This window comes from Bombina bombina, chromosome 2 (assembly GCF_027579735.1).
Source record: "Bombina bombina isolate aBomBom1 chromosome 2, aBomBom1.pri, whole genome shotgun sequence".
Taxonomy (NCBI): domain Eukaryota; kingdom Metazoa; phylum Chordata; class Amphibia; order Anura; family Bombinatoridae; genus Bombina; species Bombina bombina.
The window spans coordinates 20,960,475-20,981,033 of record NC_069500.1 but is presented as its reverse complement, the minus strand read 5'-3'; the positions used below and the strand labels follow the sequence as shown (position 1 = coordinate 20,981,033).

At 42.9% G+C, this 20,559-nt stretch overlaps 1 protein-coding gene across 1 annotated transcript in view; it reads left to right on the top strand.

Moving 5' to 3' along the window:
- ARID3C (AT-rich interaction domain 3C) overlaps positions 1-20,559 on the top strand; it is a 448,387-nt gene that overhangs the window by 380,073 nt on the left and 47,755 nt on the right. Inside the window, exon 4 of the mRNA XM_053700979.1 lies at positions 17,431-17,614. Within this exon, the coding sequence (XP_053556954.1) occupies positions 17,431-17,614 (184 nt within the window). The remainder of the gene's footprint in view (positions 1-17,430; positions 17,615-20,559) is intronic.

Below are 20,559 nucleotides of genomic sequence, written 5' to 3'. Positions count from 1 at the left end.
ACTTAAATACAATTAAATAAACTAACTAAAGTACAAAAAATAAAAAAACTAAGTTACAAAAAATAAAAAAATAAGTTACAAACATTTAAAAAATATTACAACAATTTTAAGCTACTTACACCTAATCTAAGCCCCCTAATAAAAATACAACCCCCCCCAACATTAAAACCCACCACCCACATACCCCTACTCTAACCCAAACCCCCCTTAAATAAACCTAACACTACCCCCCTGAAGATCACCCTACCTTTAGCCGTCATCAGCCAGCCGACCACCGATGGAACAGAAGAGGACATCCGCAGCGGCCGAAGTCATCATCCAAGGGGCACTGAAGAAGTCTTCCATCCGATTGAAGTCATCATCCAAGGGGCGCTGAAGAAGTCTTCCATCCGATTGAAGTCATCATCCAGGCGGCATCTTCAATCTTCATCCATCCGGAGCGGAGCGGAGCCATCTTCAGACAAGCCGATGAGGAGCCATCTTCTTCCACTGACGACTTCCCGACGAATGACGGTTCCTTTAAGTGACGTCATCCAAGATGGCGTCCCTCGAATTCCGATTGGCTGATAGGATTCGATCAGCCAATCGGAATTAAAGTAGGAAAAATCTGATTGGCTGATTTAATCAGCCAATCAGATTGAGCTTGCATTCTATTGGCTGTTCCGATCAGCCAATAGAATGCGAGCTCAATCTGATTGGCTGATTGGATCAGCCAATCGGATTGAACTTGAATCTGATTGGCTGATTAAATCAGCCAATCAGATTTTTCCTACCTTAATTCCGATTGGCTGATAGAATCCTATCAGCCAATCGGAATTCGAGGGACGCCATCTTGGAAAACGTCACTTAAAGGAACCGTCATTCGTCGGGAAGTCGTCGGTGGAAGAAGATGGCTTATCGTCGGCTCGTCTTAAGATGGCTCCGCTCCGGATGGATGAAGATTGAAGACGCCGCCTGGATGAAGACTTCAATCGGATGGAAGACTTCTTCAGCGCCCCTTGGATGATGACTTCAATCGGATGGAAGACTTCTTCAGCGCCCCTTGGATGATGACTTCGGCCGCTGCGGATGTCCTCTTCTGTTCCATCGGTGGTCGGCTGGCTGAAGACGGCTAAAGGTAGGATGATCTTCAGGGGGGTAGTGTTAGGTTTATTTAAGGGGGGTTTGGGTTAGAGTAGGGGTATGTGGGTGGTGGGTTTTAATGTTGGGGGGGTTGTATTTTTATTTTACAGGCAAAAGAGCTGATTTCTTTGGGGCATGCCCCGCAAAAGACCCTTTTAAGGGCTGGTAAGGTAATAGAGCTGTTAACTTTTTAATGTAGAATAGGGTAGGGCATTTTTTTAGTTTGGGGGACTTTGTTATTTTATTAGGGGGCTTAGATTAGGTGTAAGTAGCTTAAAATTGTTGTAATATTTTTTAAATGTTTGTAACTTATTTTATTTTTTGTAAATTAGTTTTTTTATTTTTTGTACTTTAGTTAGTTTATTTAATTGTATTTAATTGTAGTTATTTGTAGGTAATTAATTTAATTAATTTAATGTAGTGTTAGGTTTAATTGTAACTTAGGTTAGGATTTATTTTAAGGTAATTTTGTATTTCATTTAGCTAGGTGGTTATTAAATAGTTAATAACTATTTAATAACTATTCTACCTAGTTAAAATAAATACAAAGTTACCTGTAAAATAAATATAAATCCTAAAATAGCTATAATGTAATTATTAATTACATTGTAGCTATCTTAGGGTTTATTTTACAGGTAAGTATTTAGTTTTAAATAGGAATAATTTATTTAATTATAGTGTAGTGATAGGTGTAATTGTAACTTAGGTTAGTTTTTATTTTACAGGTAAATTTCTCTTTATTTTAACTAGGTAGCTATTAAATAGTTAATAACTATTTAATAGCTATTGTACCTAGTTAAAATAAATTGAAATTTGCCTGTAAATAAAAAATAAATCCTAAGATAGCTACAATATAATTATTATTTATATTGTAGCTATATTAGGGTTTATTTTAAAGGTAAGTATTTAGTTTTTAGTTTTAAATAGGATTAATTTAGTTAATCCTATATATTTACATGTATTTAATTAATATTTAAGTTAGGGGGGTGTTAGGGTTAGACTTAGGTTTAGGGGTTAATAATTTTATTATAGTGGCGGCGGTGTAGGGGGGGCAGGATAGGGGTTAATAAATTTATTATAGGTGGCGACGGTGTAGGGGGGGCAGATTAGGGGTTAATAAATTTAATATAGGTGGCGACGGTGTAGGGGGGGCAGATTAGGGGTTAATAAATTTAATATAGGTTGCGGCGGGGTCCGGGAGCGGCGGATTAGGGGTTAAACAATTTATTTATTTGCAGGATAGGGGTTAATAAATGTATTATAGGTGGCGGCGGTATAGGGGGGGCAGGATAGGGGTTACTAGGTATAATGTAGGTGGGGGTGGGCTCCGGGAGCGGCGGTTTAGGGGTTAATACATTTATTATAGTTGCGGCGGAGTCTAGGAGCGGCGGTCTTGGGGTTAATAACTTTATTTAGTTGCGGGGGGCTCCGGGGGTGCCGGTATAGGGGGTAGAACAGTGTAGTTTAGTGTGGGTGCTTAGTGACAGCTTATCAATAAAGCTGGGAAAAAGCCGAAGAGCAGCGAGATCGGATGAGTGATAACTATCACAGTCCGCTGCTCATCGCCCCGTACTTGGTGCGCGGCTTTTGGACAGCTTTATTGATAACTTTGGCGAGCGTATTCAGGTCCGCGGTGGCGATGGTAGGCGAGCTTAGGCGGGTGTATTGGGGCCGGCGATGGCAGGTAAGTAGACACGTTGATAACTAGAGGCCATTATATCTAAATCATTAAAGTGTAATTGCTGATATGAAGCATGAATTTATAAATGTGATGCTGTCTCAGCCAATGAAACCAAGTGAGTCAGTAAATGTCTTATGGTTATTGGTCCCATACACGTTCCCTCCTGGCACAAGTGTCATCTCTTTGTCACGTCATTACTGAGTTTTTAATATTCTATACTGAACTATATCAGGTTTTTTTCGTGTCTCTGCACAAGCGTGTTGCTGCTCATGTGAATCTTTGTGTGAATCTGCTGTTTAAATTACCAGTGAGATTTGTGAGCTCCCATAGCAGGCACAAGGCGCAGTTTTACAAATCCCATAGCAGGCACAAGGTGCAGTTCTACAAATCCTATAGCAGGCACAAGGCACAGTTTTACAAATCCCATAGCAGGCACAAGGTGCGGTTCTACAAATCCTATAGCAGGCACAAGGCACAGTTTTACAAATCCTATAGCAGGCACAAGGCGCAGTTCTACAAATCTCATAGCAGGCACAAGGTGCAGTTCTACAAATCCTATAGCAGGCACAAGGCACAGTTTTACAAATCCTATAGCAGGCACAAGGTGAAGTTCTACAAATCTCATAGCAGGCACAAGGTGCAGTTCTACAAATCCTATAGCAGGCACAAGGCGCAGTTCTACAAATCTCATAGCAGGCACAAGGTGCAGTTCTACAAATCTCATAGCAGGCACAAGGCACAGTTCTACAAATCCTATAGCAGGCACAAGGCACAGTTCTACAAATCTCATAGCAAGCACAAGGCACAGTTCTACAAATCCTATAGCAGGCACAAGGCACAGTTCTACAAATCCTATAGCAGGCACAAGGTGCAGTTCTACAAATCTCATAGCAGGCACAAGGTGCAGTTCTACAAATCCTATAGCAGGCACAAGGCACAGTTTTACAAATCTCATAGCAAGCACAAGGCACAGTTCTACAAATCCTATAGCAGGCACAAGGCACAGTTCTACAAATCCAATAGCAGGCACAAGGCACAGTTCTACAAATCCTATAGCAGGCACAAGGTGCAGTTCTACAAATCCCATAGCAGGCACAAGGCACAGTTCTACAAATCCCATAGCAGGCACAAGGTGCAGTTCTACAAATCCCATAGCAGGCACAAGGCGCAGTTCTACAAATCCCATAGCAGGCACAAGGTGAAGTTCTACAAATCCTATAGCAGGCACAAGGCACAGTTCTACAAATCCCATAGAAGGCACAAGGCGCAGTTCTACAAATCCCATAGCAGGCACAAGGCGCAGTTCTACAAATCCCATAGCAGGCACAAGGCGCAGTTCTACAAATCCCATAGCAGGCACAAGGTGCAGTTCTACAAATCCCATAGCAGGCACAAGGCACAGTTCTACAAATCTCATAGCAGGCACAAGGCACAGTTCTAAAAATCCCATAGCAGGCACAAGGCGCAGTTCTACAAATCCCATAGCAGGCACAAGGCACAGTTCTACAAATCATATAGCAGTCACAAGGCACAGTTCTACAAATCCCATAGCAGGCACAAGGCACAGTTCTACAAATCTCATAGCAGGCACAAGGCTTAGTTCTACAAATCCTATAGCAGGCACAAGGCGCAGTTCTACAAATCCTATAGCAGGCACAAGGTGCAGTTCTACAAATCCTATAGCAGGCACAATGCACAGTTCTACAAATCCCATAGAAGGCACAAGGTGCAGTTCTTCAAATCCCATAGCAGGCACAAGGTGCAGTTCTACAAATCCCATAGCAGGCACAAGGCACAGTTCTACAAATCCTATAGCAGGCACAAGGCACAGTTCTACAAATCCTATAGCAGGCACAAGGCACACTTTTACAAATCCCATAGCAGGCACAAGACGCAGTTTTACAAATCCCATAGCAGGCACAAGGCGCAGTTCTACAAATCCCATAGCAGGCACAAGGTGAAGTTCTACAAATCCTATAGCAGGCACAAGGCACAGTTCTACAAATCCCATAGCAGGCACAAGGTGCAGTTCTACAAATCCCATAGCAGGCACAAGGCACAGTTCTACAAATCCTAGAGCAGGCACAAGGCACAGTTCTACAAATCCTATAGCAGGCACAAGGCACAGTTCTACAAATCCCATAGCAGGCAGCACAAGGTGAAGTTCTACAAATCCTATAGCAGGCACAAGGCGCAGTTCTACAAATCCCATAGCAGGCACAAGGTGCAGTTCTACAAATCCCATAGCAGGCACAAGGCACAGTTCTACAAATCCTATAGCAGGCACAAGGCACAGTTCTACAAATCCTATAGCAGGCACAAGGCACACTTTTACAAATCCCATAGCAGACACAAGACACAGTTTTACAAATCCCATAGCAGGCACAAGGCGCAGTTCTACAAATCCCATAGCAGGCACAAGGTGAAGTTCTACAAATCCTATAGCAGGCACAACGCGCAGTTCTACAAATCCCATAGCAGCACAAAGTGCAGTTCTACAAATCCCATAGCAGGCACAAGGCACAGTTCTACAAACCCTATAGCAGGCACAAGGCACAGTTCTACAAATCCTATAGCAGGCACAAGGTGCAGTTCTACAAATCCCATAGCAGGCACAAGGTGCAGTTCTACAAATCCCATAGCAGGCACAAGGTGCAGTTCTACAAATCCTATAGCAGGCACAAGGCACAGTTCTACAAATCCCATAGCAGGCACAAGGCACAGTTCTACAAATCCCATAGCAGGCACAAGGTGCAGTTCTACAAATCCCATAGCAGGCACAAGGTGCAGTTCTACAAATCCTATAGCAGGCACAAGGCACAGTTCTACAAATCCTATAGCAGGCACAAGGCACAGTTTTACAAATCCCATAGCAGGCACAAGACACAGTTTTACAAATCCCATAGCAGGCAAAAGGCGCAGTTCTACAAATCCCATAGCAGGCACAAGGTGAAGTTCTACAAATCCTATAGCAGGCAAAAGGCGCAGTTCTTCAAATCCCATAGCAGGCACAAGGCGCAATTCTACAAATCCCATAGCAGGCACAAGGCGCAGTTTTACAAGTCCCATAGCAGGCACAAGGAACAGTTCTACAAATCCCATAGCAGGCACAAGACGCAGTTCTACAAATCCTATAGCAGGCACAAGCCATAGGCATCTATAGCACTCTCATGCACAGTGACACTGATTGACCACTTTAGCCATAGGCATCTATAGCACTCTCATGCACAGTGACACTGAGTGACCACTTCAGCCATAGGCATCTATAGCGCACTCATGCACAGTGACACTGAGTGACCACTTCAGCCATAGGCATCTATAGCACTCTCATGCACAGTGACACTGAGTGACCACTTTAGCCATAGGCATCTATAGCACTCTCATGCACAGTGACACTGAGTGATCACTTTAGCCATAGGCATCTATAGCACTCTCATGCACAGTGAAACTGAGTGACTACTTTAGCCATAGACATCTATAGCACTCTCATGCACAGTGACACTGAGTGACCACCTCAGCCATAGGCATCTATAGCACTCTCATGCACAGTGAGACTGAGTGACCACTTTAGCCATAGACATCTATAGCACTGTCATTCACAGTGACACTGAGTGATCACTTTAGCCATAGGCATCTATAGCACTCTCATGCATAGTGACACTAAGTGACCACTCCAGCCATAGTCATCTATAGCACTCTCATGCACAGTGACACTGAGTGACCACTCCAGCCATAGACATCTATAGCACTATCATTCACAGTGACACTTAGTGACCACTTTAGCCATAGGCATCTATAGCACTCTCATGCATAGTGACACTAAGTGACCACTCCAGCCATAGGCATCTATAGGACTCTCATGCACAGTGAGACTGAGTGACCACTTTAGCCATAGACATCTATAGCACTGTCATTCACAGTGACACTGAGTGACCACTTTAGCCATAGGCATCTATAGCACTCTCATGCACAGTGACACTAAGTGACCACTCCAGCCATAGGCATCTCTAGCACTCTCATGCACAGTGACACTGAGTGACCACCTCAGCCATAGGCATCTATAGCACTCTCATGCACAGTGACACTGAGTGACCGCTTTAGCCATAGGCATCTATAGCACTCTCATGCACAGTGACACTGAGTGACCACTTTAGCCATAGACATCTATAGCACTCTCATGCACAGTGACACTGAGTGACCACTTCATATAGCACTCTCATGCACTATAGTTTCCTGTAGAGGTTACAATAAGAAGGTGATGTTAAGGAACTCACATTAGTGTCTCCTATCACCTTACAGACATATTGCAACAGCAGTGATGTAAATACTGATGGCTATTGAGCGGCTGCCTCATAAATTCACCCAGCACAATAAAGCTCAAAAGGCAAAACATAGGTTAATTATCCCAGGTCAGACACTTTGTTATAGGCACACAAAGATGTGCATTTCGTCAAGACTATCCGGGCTAATTGGTAACATAAACACAGAGAAAAGAATAGGATTTTCTATTGCTTCAGCACTATATAGATCATAAATACTCAGAGACACTGAGGGGGACACTTTCAATTTGTAGTTTTTTAATTATTTCTATGGTGAAAAGCAAGAAGTCACTTATTCACATGGGTTTAACTCTTTAGTGCGGGTGATCACTTATTTACATGGGTTTAACTCTTTAGTGCGGGTGATCACTTATTTACATGGGTTTAACTCTTTAGTGCGGGTGATCACTTATTTACATGGGTTTAACTCTTTAGTGCGGGTGATCACTTATTTACATGGGTTTAACTCTTTAGTTCAGGTGGTCACTTATTTACATGGGTTTAACTCTTTAGTGCGGGTGATCACTTATTTACATGGGTTTAACTCTTTAGTGCGGGTGATCACTTATTCACATGGGTTTAACTCTTTAGTGCGGGTGATCACTTATTTACATGGGTTTAACTCTTTAGTGCGGGTGATCACTTATTTACATGGGTTTAACTCTTTAGTGCGGGTGATCACTTATTTACATGGGTTTAACTCTTTAGTTCAGGTGGTCACTTATTTACATGGGTTTAACTCTTTAGTGCTGGCAGTCACTTATTCACATGGGTTTAACTCTTTAGTGCGGGTGATCACTTATTTACATGGGTTTAACTCTTTAGTTCAGGTGGTCACTTATTTACATGGGTTTAACTCTTTAGTGCTGGCAGTCACTTATTCACATGGGTTTAACTCTTTAGTGCGGGTGGTCACTAATTCACATGGGTTTAACTCTTTATTGCGGGTTGTCACTTATTCACATGGGTTTAACTCTTTAGTGCGGGTGGTCACTAATTCACATGGGTTTAACTCTTTATTGCGGGTTGTCACTTATTCACATGGGTTTAACTTTTTAGGCGGGTGGTCACTTATTCACATGGGTTTAACTCTTTAGTGCGGGTGGTCACTTATTCACATGGGTTTAACTCTTTAGTGCGGGTGGTCACTTATTCACATGGGTTTAACTCTTTAGTGCGGGTGGTCACTTATTCACATGGGTTTAACTCTTTAGTGTGGGTGGTCACTTATTCACATGGGTTTAACTCTTTAGTGCGGGTGGTCACTTATTCAAATGGGTTTAACTCTTTAGTGCTGTTGGTCACTTATTCACATGGGTTTAACTCTTTAGTGCGTGTGGTCACTTATTTACATGGGTTTAACTCTTTAGTGCGGGTGGTCACTTATTCAAATGGGTTTAACTCTTTAGTGCGGGCTGTCACTTATTCACATGGGTTTAACTCTTTAGTGCTGTTGGTCACTTATTTACATGGCTTTAACTCTTTAGTGGTGGTGGTCACTTATTTACATGGCTTTAACTCTTTAGTGGTGGTGGTCACTTATTTACATGGGTTTAACTCTTTAGTGCGGGTGGTCACTTATTCAAATGGGTGTAACTCTTTAGTGCGGGCGGTCACTTATTCACATGGGTTTAACTCTTTAGTGCTGTTGGTCACTTATTTACATGGCTTTAACTCTTTAGTGGTGGTGGTCACTTATTTACATGGCTTTAACTCTTTAGAGTGGGTGGTCACTTATTTACATGAGTTTAACTCTTTAGTGGTGTTGGTCACTTATTTACATGGCTTTAACTCTTTAGTGGTGGTGGTCACTTATTTACATGGGTTTAACTCTTTAGTGCGGGTGGTCACTTATTCAAATGGGTGTAACTCTTTAGTGCGGGCGGTCACTTATTCACATGGGTTTAACTCTTTAGTGCTGTTGGTCACTTATTTACATGGCTTTAACTCTTTAGTGGTGGTGGTCACTTATTTACATGGCTTTAACTCTTTAGTGGTGGTGGTCACTTATTTACATGGGTTTAACTCTTTAGTGCGGGAGGTCACTTATTCAAATGGGTGTAACTCTTTAGTGCGGGCGGTCACTTATTCACATGGGTTTAACTCTTTAGTGCTGTTGGTCACTTATTTACATGGCTTTAACTCTTTAGTGGTGGTGGTCACTTATTTACATTGGTTTAACTCTTTAGAGCGGGTGGTCACTTATTTACATGGCTTTAACTCTTTAGTGGTGGTGGTCACTTATTTACATTGGTTTAACTCTTTAGAGCGTGTGGTCACTTATTTACATGGCTTTAACTCTTTAGAGCGTGTGGTCACTTATTTACATGGGTTTAACTCTTTAGTGCGGGCGGTCACTTATTCATATGGGTTTAACTCTTTAGTGCTGGGAGTCACTTATTCACATGGGTTTAACTCTTTAGTGCTGTTGGTCACTTTTTTACATGGCTTTAACTCTTTAGTGGTGGTGGTCACTTATTTACATGGCTTTAACTCTTTAGTGGTGGTGGTCACTTATTTACATGGGTTTAACTCTTTAGTTCAGGTGGTCACTTATTTACATGGGTTTAACTCTTTAGTGCTGGGAGTCACTTATTCACATGGGTTTAACTCTTTAGTGCGGGTGGTCACTAATTCACATGGGTTTAACTCTTTATTGCGGGTGGTCACTTATTCACATGGGTTTAACTTTTTAGGCGGGTGGTCACTTATTCACATGGGTTTAACTCTTTAGAGCTGGTGGTCACTTATTCACATGGGTTTAACTCTTTAGTTCAGGTGGTCACTTATTTACATGGGTTTAACTCTTTAGTGCTGGGAGTCACTTATTCACATGGGTTTAACTCTTTAGTGCGGGTGGTCACTAATTCACATGGGTTTAACTCTTTATTGCGGGTGGTCACTTATTCACATGGGTTTAACTTTTTAGGCGGGTGGTCACTTATTCACATGGGTTTAACTCTTTAGTGCGGGTGGTCACTTATTCACATGGGTTTAACTCTTTAGTGCGGGTGGTCACTTATTCACATGGGTTTAACTCTTTAGTGCGGGTGGTCACTTATTCACATGGGTTTAACTCTTTAGTGCGGGTGGTCACTTATTCACATGGGTTTAACTCTTTAGTGCGGGTGGTCACTTATTCACATGGGTTTAACTCTTTAGTGCTGGTGGTCACTTATTCACATGGGTTTAACTCTTTAGTGCGTGTGGTCACTTATTTACATGGGTTTAACTCTTTAGTGCGGGTGGTCACTTATTCAAATGGGTTTAACTCTTTAGTGCGGGCTGTCACTTATTCACATGGGTTTAACTCTTTAGTGCTGTTGGTCACTTATTTACATGGCTTTAACTCTTTAGTGGTGGTGGTCACTTATTTACATGGCTTTAACTCTTTAGTGGTGGTGGTCACTTATTTACATGGGTTTAACTCTTTAGTGCGGGTGGTCACTTATTCACATGGGTTTAACTCTTTAGTGCGGGTGGTCACTTATTCACATGGGTTTAACTCTTTAGAGCGGGTGGTCACTTATTCACATGGGTTTAACTCTTTAGTGCGGGTGGTCACTTATTCAAATGGGTGTAACTCTTTAGTGCGGGCGGTCACTTATTCACATGGGTTTAACTCTTTAGTGCTGTTGGTCACTTATTTACATGGCTTTAACTCTTTAGTGGTGGTGGTCACTTATTTACATGGCTTTAACTCTTTAGTGGTGGTGGTCACTTATTTACATTGGTTTAACTCTTTAGAGTGGGTGGTCACTTATTTACATGGCTTTAACTCTTTAGAGCGTGTGGTCACTTATTTACATGGGTTTAACTCTTTAGAGCGGGTGGTCACTTATTTACATGAGTTTAACTCTTTAGTGCTGTTGGTCACTTATTTACATGGCTTTAACTCTTTAGTGGTGGTGGTCACTTATTTACATGGCTTTAACTCTTTAGTGGTGGTGGTCACTTATTTACATGGGTTTAACTCTAGTTCAGGTGGTCACTTATTTACATGGGTTTAACTCTTTAGTTCAGGTGGTCACTTATTTACATGGGTTTAACTCTTTAGTGCTGGGAGTCACTTATTCACATGGGTTTAACTCTTTAGTGCGGGTGGTCACTAATTCACATGAGTTTAACTCTTTATTGCGGGTGGTCACTTATTCACATGGGTTTAACTTTTTAGGCGGGTGGTCACTTATTCACATGGGTTTAACTCTTTAGTGCGGGTGGTCACTTATTCACATGGGTTTAACTCTTTAGTGCGGGTGGTCACTTATTCACATGGGTTTAACTCTTTAGTGCGGGTGGTCACTTATTCACATGGGTTTAACTCTTTAGTGCGGGTGGTCAGTTATTCACATGGGTTTAACTCTTTAGTGTGGGTGGTCACTTATTCACATGGGTTTAACTCTTTAGTGCTGGTGGTCACTTATTCAAATGGGTTTAACTCTTTAGTGCGGGCTGTCACTTATTCACATGGGTTTAACTCTTTAGTGCGGGTGGTCAGTTATTCACATGGGTTTAACTCTTTAGTGCGGGTGGTCACTTATTCACATGGGTTTAACTCTTTAGTGCTGGTGGTCACTTATTCACATGGGTTTAACTCTTTAGTGCGTGTGGTCACTTATTTACATTGGTTTAACTCTTTAGTGCGGGTTGTCACTTATTCAAATGGGTTTAACTCTTTAGTGCGGGCGGTCACTTATTCACATGGGTTTAACTCTTTAGTGCTGTTGGTCACTTATTTACATGGCTTTAACTCTTTAGTGGTGGTGGTCACTTATTTACATGGCTTTAACTCTTTAGTGGTGGTGGTCACTTATTTACATGGGTTTAACTCTTTAGTTCAGGTGGTGACTTATTTACATGGGTTTAACTCTTTAGTGCTGGGAGTCACTTATTCACATGGGTTTAACTCTTTAGTGCTGTTGGTCACTTATTTACATGGCTTTAACTCTTTAGTGGTGGTGGTCACTTATTTACATGGGTTTAACTCTTTAGAGTGGGTGGTCACTTATTTACATGAGTTTAACTCTTTAGTGGTGGTGGTCACTTATTTACATGGCTTTAACTCTTTAGTGGTGGTGGTCACTTATTTACATGGGTTTAACTCTTTAGTGCGGGTGGTCACTTATTCAAATGGGTGTAACTCTTTAGTGCGGGCGGTCACTTATTCACATGGGTTTAACTCTTTAGTGCTGTTGGTCACTTATTTACATGGCTTTAACTCTTTAGTGGTGGTGGTCACTTATTTACATGGCTTTAACTCTTTAGTGGTGGTGGTCACTTATTTACATGGGTTTAACTCTTTAGTGCGGGAGGTCACTTATTCAAATGGGTGTAACTCTTTAGTGCGGGCGGTCACTTATTCACATGGGTTTAACTCTTTAGTGCTGTTGGTCACTTATTTACATGGCTTTAACTCTTTAGTGGTGGTGGTCACTTATTTACATTGGTTTAACTCTTTAGAGCGGGTGGTCACTTATTTACATGGCTTTAACTCTTTAGTGGTGGTGGTCACTTATTTACATTGGTTTAACTCTTTAGAGCGTGTGGTCACTTATTTACATGGCTTTAACTCTTTAGAGCGTGTGGTCACTTATTTACATGGGTTTAACTCTTTAGTGCGGGCGGTCACTTATTCACATGGGTTTAACTCTTTAGTGCTGTTGGTCACTTTTTTACATGGCTTTAACTCTTTAGTGGTGGTGGTCACTTATTTACATGGCTTTAACTCTTTAGTGGTGGTGGTCACTTATTTACATGGGTTTAACTCTTTAGTTCAGGTGGTCACTTATGTACATGGGTTTAACTCTTTAGTGCTGGGAGTCACTTATTCACATGGGTTTAACTCTTTAGTGCGGGTGGTCACTAATTCACATGGGTTTAACTCTTTATTGCGGGTGGTCACTGTAACGGTACCAACCGGATACCAAGGGTTAACACCAGGGAACAATGTCCTGCATAGGGAATCAGCAGTTCACAACCCAGCCAGTTTTCAGGTTTTAAACAGAATAACACTTTATTTGAAAGCAGCATACAGATTTATACAGGTTTTTGACCCCCCCCCCCCCCCCAGATGGGGGTGGAAAGAATGTTGTACATTAGATAAAAGGGAGAAGCGCCCTTGACATGATACAATAGGATTATATTACTTAAACACTTCAACCACAGGACACTCTTGACTCTCCTTATCACTTAGGCGTTTCTCTCTGGGGGTGATCAAACAATAGAATGCTAAGCATTAATTAGATTGTAGCTGGAGCCAGCCACTTGTGGTTAGAAAATAAAGTTAACACTTTCAGTCCTGACCGAAGGGTCTGTCACAGACAACCTTTCTTACGTTATAGTCCAGAAGTGGCTAGGTTTGCCACAATGCTCCCCCAGAACCAAGCCGGCATACACAGTCTGATCCCAACGGATCGGCTTGGGGATGTCCGGGGCAACAACTTTCGGCTCAAGTAAGCTACGGGGTGTTCTCCGCCATCTGCTCCAACTTGGCTCAGTACTGCCCCCACCCCAAACATGGAAGCGTCTCTTCCCGGAGGGACTGGGCTTGGGTAGTCACAGGGTTAACATTAGCGGGATCCATGGGAGCATAGGCAGAAACAAGGGGGGCCAAGTCATTTCCAAGGAGAGCATCAGCAGGTAAGTCCTTCTTGACCCCCACATTCACAAGTCTAGCGCCCACTCCCCAATCCAAATGTACCCTGGCAACAGGTAGGCGGAACACAGTGCCCCCTGCTACCCTCACAGCCACAGTGTCTCCAGTGTGCTGTTTCTCAGGCACCAAGTTCTCTTGAAGCAAGGTCATGGTAGCACCAGTATCCCGTAGACAACTGACCTCCTTCCCATTCACTTTAACCCGTTGCCGGTTATTCCGGTGGGCAGCTTGCACGGGGTCTGCTTCATGTAGGCTGCCCCAGCATTCTGGCGCCTCTACGTAGCGGGCCACAGGCTGAGGATTATGTGGGATTCCGCCAGCGGGTCTTCTCCAGGACTGTGCTTGATTCGCTGCATTTAGGGGACAATCTGGTCTTTTGTGCCCTAGTTGCTTACATCCAAAGCACCGAATAGGTTGTGAGTAGCCCCGCGAATTGAACCAGGCTCTCTGAGGGTAGTTCGTGGCCGGAGGCCGTGTGGTATAGCGGTGCGCCGGGGGTTGGTAACTGGCAGCTGCTGGGGTGACTGGGGGTCTGTACTCCACTCTAGCAGTGGGCAATCGGTATACTGCTCCCCCTGCCCCTCGTACTGCCACGGATCCGCCAGTGGGTGCTGTATCCGGCACCAAATGGGGAGCTATCAGGGTTAAAGTAGCTCCCGAATCCCGAAGTCCCTGGACCGACATCACCTCATGCAGAATTCCCAGGGGTTCCTCGGCTTGGGTGCTCAACACCTCATGAGCGGCTGGCTCCGTTTGGTAATGGTGAGCCGCCGCCCTTGGGGCCAGGTTCTGTCTGACCTGGTTCCAAGCTTGTCTGCTCCGATTTTGGGTGCACTCACGTGCCATATGTCCCCACTGCTTGCAGGTGTGGCATTGTATATTAGCCCGTCCGTTGTTAGGCTGTAGTCCATGGTGCCTCCTGGCATCAAAATGCTGGTCTGCTAATCTGGCTGCTTCGGTTAAGGTGAGGGGTTTTCGATCTCTCACCCATTCTTGGGCTTCTGGGGACAAGCCGTTAAAGAATTGCTCCAACAGCATCAGTTGTCGCAATTCTTCCATGGTGGTAGCTTGGCTGGCCTGTATCCACCCCTGAGATGCTTGATCCAGCTTGTGGGCCCACTCTGCATGGGAATCTCTTTCTGGCTTGCGCAGGCCTCTAAACTTGCGCCGGTATGCCTCTGAGGTAATGGCATATCTTTCCAAGATCGCTCTCTTCACTTTAGCGTAATCCTTGCTGTCCTCCCTGGGTACAGCGCGATACGCTTCCGCTGCCCTACCGGCTAGCTTGCCTGCTAGCACCGGCACCCATACGGACTGCTCCAAATCATGTAACTCGCACAGTCTCTCAAAATCCTGTAAATACCCATCAATCTCATCCTTCTCCTCACAAAACATTTTAAATGCATGGTATGGGATTTTGGGTCTTACTGGGTTGCTGAGTGCGTCCAAAATGGATTCTGCTCGGGAGGATGCATTCCGCGGACTGTGTGCCATCACGTACTCCTGCACATCTGCCATTACCACGGATAGCATATCCCGTGGTACAGGTTGGGGTAAAAATTCCAGCCTGGTCCTCATTTCCCTCTGGTATAGGGTCTCCTCCATGGCTGCTGGAGGCGTAGCGCTGCGAGCTCTGTCTCCCTCCATCAGCTCAGCAATTAATATAGCCTTGGGTTTGCTGCTGCCTATCTTTCCCCTGGCTTCTAGCAGTTCCTTTTACGTTTGTCTCTTTAGCTTAGAATAATCCATCTCCATTCACTTCGGTCCCTGGTACTCCTTCCATCTTAGTCAGTATTGTAGTAATCCCCCTCTTCCTGAGGTTACTGGCTTGTGTAGTTGCTCTTCTGGGCGATAAGGTTCATTCCGTCGCTTGCCACCAATTGTAACGGTACCAACCGGATACCAAGGGTTAACACCAGGGAACAATGTCCTGCATAGGGAATCAGCAGTTCACAACCCAGCCAGTTTTCAGGTTTTAAACAGAATAACACTTTATTTGAAAGCAGCATACAGATTTATACAGGTTTTTGACCCCCCCCCCCCAGATGGGGGTGGAAAGAATGTTGTACATTAGATAAAAGGGAGAAGCGCCCTTGACATGATACAATAGGATTATATTACTTAAACACTTCAACCACAGGACACTCTTGACTCTCCTTATCACTTAGGCGTTTCTCTCTGGGGGTGATCAAACAATAGAATGCTAAGCATTAATTAGATTGTAGCTGGAGCCAGCCACTTGTGGTTAGAAAATAAAGTTAACACTTTCAGTCCTGACCGAAGGGTCTGTCACAGACAACCTTTCTTACGTTATAGTCCAGAAGTGGCTAGGTTTGCCACAGTCACTTATTCACATGGCTTTAACTCTTTAGTGGTGGTGGTCACTTATTTACATGGCTTTAACTCTTTAGTGGTGGTGGTCACTTTTTTACATTGGTTTAACTCTTTAGAGCGGGTGGTCACTTATTTACATGGCTTTAACTCTTTAGTCCGCGTGGTCACTAATTTACATGGCTTTAACTCTTTAGTGGTGGTGGTCACTTATTTACATGGGTTTAACTCTTTAGAGCGGGTGGTCACTTATTTACATGAGTTTAACTCTTTAGCGCTGGTGGTCACTTATTCACATGGGTTTAACTCTTTAGTGCTGGTGGTCACTTATTTACATGGGTTTAACTCTTTAGTGTTGGTGGTCACCTATTTACATTGGTTTAACTTTTTAGTGCTGGTGGTCAGTTATTTACATGAGATTAACTCTTTAGTGCTGGTGGTCACTTATTTACATGGGATTAACTCTTTAGTGCTGGTGGTCACTTATTTACATGGGATTAACTCTTTAGTGCTGGTGGTCACTTATTTCATTATCCGCCTGGATCAGTTTGTCTTTCCCTGGCACACTTGGGTTATTGAGATTATACAACATTCTGGGCTAGATTAGCGCACGCAATAACCTCCAGAAGTACATTTTTACAAGTTGAAAGTAAAATAACTCATCTCAGATTAGCACACAAGAATTCATTAAGTATAAAATAATGAAAAATATGAATGAAAATAATTATTATCTATAATAGAATATATATGTATTTTTTTTACAATATCTATAATTATTAATAATTTTTATGAAAAAAAGTCAGTATTTTATATTTACATAATGCACCTTAAGATTACTAATTCTTCATGTGCACTAACCGGACATAGCGCTTCTATTGCGCTCGCGTGTTTACTTTCCACTTGTAATATGCACACAAGTGCCCGTGCCCAATATTGCCCGAATGCACGCATTAGCGCACCACTTGTAATCTAGCCCTAAATATTATATTTGAAAATTGATTGAAGGGAAAAAATATGTTTTAGGGTTTGTTTGTTTTGCAAATGTTAAATGTTCAACATTCTTTAGAACAAATGTAGCTCAAATCTGTTATTTATAACAAATGTGCCAAATTATTACCCGAAAATGGCAGACAGAGTCACTAGATGACGTGGTAAGTCACAGTCATGAAGGGGTTAAATACTTCTGGGGACAGGCTTTATTATTATCTAAATCAGTTCAGCATTTCCAGCCTCATGGTTGTTTGAGGATAATATATTGTTGCCGTTTCTGACCTCACAAGTCCCAGGACATTTCATTCATGGCTGTTGTCCTTGTATTGCAGGGACCCCTGTAAACCGAATCCCCATCATGGCCAAGCAAGTCCTGGACCTTTACATGCTCTACAGGCTGGTGACGGAGAAGGGAGGGTTGGTGGAGGTGATCAACAAGAAAATCTGGAGGGAAATCACAAAAGGCCTCAGCCTACCCACATCCATCACCAGCGCGGCCTTCACGCTCCGTACCCAGTGAGTACCATGGGCATTAGTACAGTACCTGTTTGTACATCACATGTGGTGCACAGGGATCCCACTGATTACTCGTATTTACATGAGCTATCCCTGTATGACTATATTAGTGATGAATGCACTGGCCTTTACATTATATATTAAACACCATGGTCATTGTGTCTTAAAAGTTACATAGATGTTAATATAGCTCCAGTATTCCAATATAACATATACAATATATACAACTATTATGTAACACTTGTGGTTCTAAATAAAGCTTATTTATCTTTTTCTCTTTAAAGGACCGCTCAATGTAGTAGAATTGCATAATTAACAAGTGCATAATAAATAGACAATGCTGTAACACCTTCTCTAAATTTCAAATAAGCAGTAGATTTTTTCTCCCATTTTTCGGCCCCCTGTATCATGTGAATCACAGACTAGTATACTTATACCCTGTGAGCTTGTGCACATGCTCTGTAGGATCTTGTTTGCCAAAAAGTGTGAATATAAAAAAGACTGTGCAAAATTTGATAATGGAAGTAAATTGGAAAGTGTCTTTCTGCTGCTCTATCTGAATTATAAAAGTTTATTTTGTCTTAAATGTCCCTTTAAGCATTTGAACAGCTGAGCTTCTCTTCTGTCTCTGTATATTGTGTAAATAGTATAATATATAGTAAAGCTTACTCCAGCACAGTTTAATCTGTGTCTTACTCCATCTCTGAGTCCTGTCCATTTATATAAAGAATCAAATACAAATATTGAACTGAAGGGAACAAAGATACAGTTTCCTTTTAAGTTGTGTCCTTTCCCCTATCATCATTGTTACTCGTTGTCTATCCAAAGCTTAACCAAAGCGTGTCTATCCCAAGCTTAACCAAAGTGTGTCTATCCCAAGCTTAACCAAAGCGTGTCTATCCCAAGCGTAACCAAGTTGTGTCTATCCCAAGCGTAACCAAAGCGTGTCTATCCCAAGCGTAACCAAAGAGTGTCTATGCCAAGCTTAACCAAAGCGTGTCTATCCCAAGCATAACCAAAGCGTGTCTATCCCAAGCTTAACCAAAGCATGTCTATCCCAAGCGTAACCAAAGGGTGTCTATCCCAAGCTTAACCAAAGCGTGTCTATCCCAAGCGTAACCAAGTCATGTCTATCCCAAGCGTAACCAAAGCATGTCTATCCCAAGCGTAACCAAAGCGTGTCTATCCCAAGCATAACCAAAGCGTGTCTATCCAAAGCTTAACCAAAGTGTGTCTATCCCAAGCGTAACCAAAGCATGTCTATCCCAAGCGTAACCAAAGCGTGTCTATCCCAAGCATAACCAAAGCGTGTCTATTCCAAGCTTAACCAAAGCGTGTCTATCTCAAGCATAACCAAAGCGTGTCTATTCCAAGCTTAACCAAAGCATGTCTATCCCAAGCATAACCAAAGTGTATCTATTCCAAGCTTAACCAAATCGTGTCTATCCCAAGCATAACCAAAGCGTGTCTATCCCAAGCATAACCAAAGCGTTTCTATCCCAAGTGTAACCAAAGCGTGTCTATCCCAAGCATAACCAAAGCGTGTCTATCCCAAGCTTAACCAAAGCGTGTCTATCCCAAGCATAACCAAAGCGTGTCTATCCCAAGCTTAACCAAAGCATGTCTATCCCAAGCGTAACCAAAGCGTGTCTATCCCAAGCTTAACCAAAGCGTGTCTATCCCAAGCGTAACCAAGTCGTGTCTATCCCAAGCGTAACCAAAGCATGTCTATCCCAAGCGTAACCAAAGCGTGTCTATCCCAAGCATAACCAAAGCGTGTCTATCCAAAGCTTAACCAAAGTGTGTCTATCCCAAGCTTAACCAAAGCATGTCTATCCCAAGCGTAACCAAAGCGTGTGTATCCCAAGCTTAACCAAAGCGTGTCTATCCCAAGCGTAACCAAGTCGTGTCTATCCCAAGCGTAACCAAAGCATGTCTATCCCAAGTGTAACCAAAGCGTGTCTATCCCAAGCATAACCAAAGCGTGTCTATCCAAAGCTTAACCAAAGGTTGTCTATCCCAAGCGTAACCAAGCATGTCTATCCCAAGCGTAACCAAAGCGTGTCTATCCCAAGCATAACCAAAGCATGTCTATTCCAAGCTTAACCAAAGCGTGTCTATCTCAAGCATAACCAAAGCGTGTCTATTCCAAGCTTAACCAAATCGTGTCTATCCCAAGCATAACCAAAGCGTGTCTATCCCAAGCGTAACCAAAGCGTTTCTATCCCAAGTGTAACCAAAGCGTGTCTATCCCAAGCATAACCAAAGCGTGTCTATCCCAAGCTTAACCAAAGCGTGTCTATCCCAAGCTTAACCAAAGTGTGTCTATCCCAAGCTTAACCAAAGTGTGTCTATCCCAAGCTTAACCAAAGTGTGTCTATCCCAAGCTTAACCAAAGCGTTTCTATCCCAAGCTTAACCAAAGCGTGTCTATCCCAAGTGTAACCAAAGCGTGTCTATTCCAAGCATAACCAAAGCGTGTCTATCCCAAGCATAACCAAAGCATGTCTATCCCAAGCTTAACCAAAGCATGTCTATCCCAAGCTTAACCAAAGTGTGTATATCCCAAGCTTAACCAAAGTGTGTCTATCCCAAGCTTAACCAAAGTGTGTCTATCCCAAGCTTAACCAAAGTGTGTCTATCCCAAGCTTAACCAAAGCGTGTCTATCCCAAGCTTAACCAAAGCGTGTCTATCCCAAGCTTAACCAAAGCGTGTCTATCCCAAGCTTAACCAAAGCGTGTCTATCCCAAGCTTAACCAAAGCGTGTCTATCCCAAGCTTAACCAAAGCGTGTTTATCCCAAGCTTAACCAAAGCATGGCTATCCCAAGCTTAACCAAAGTTTGTCTATTCCAAGCGTAACCAAAGCGTGTCTATCCCAAGCTTAACCAAAGTGTGTCTATCCCAAGCTTAACCAAAGTGTGTCTATCCCAAGCTTAACCAAAGT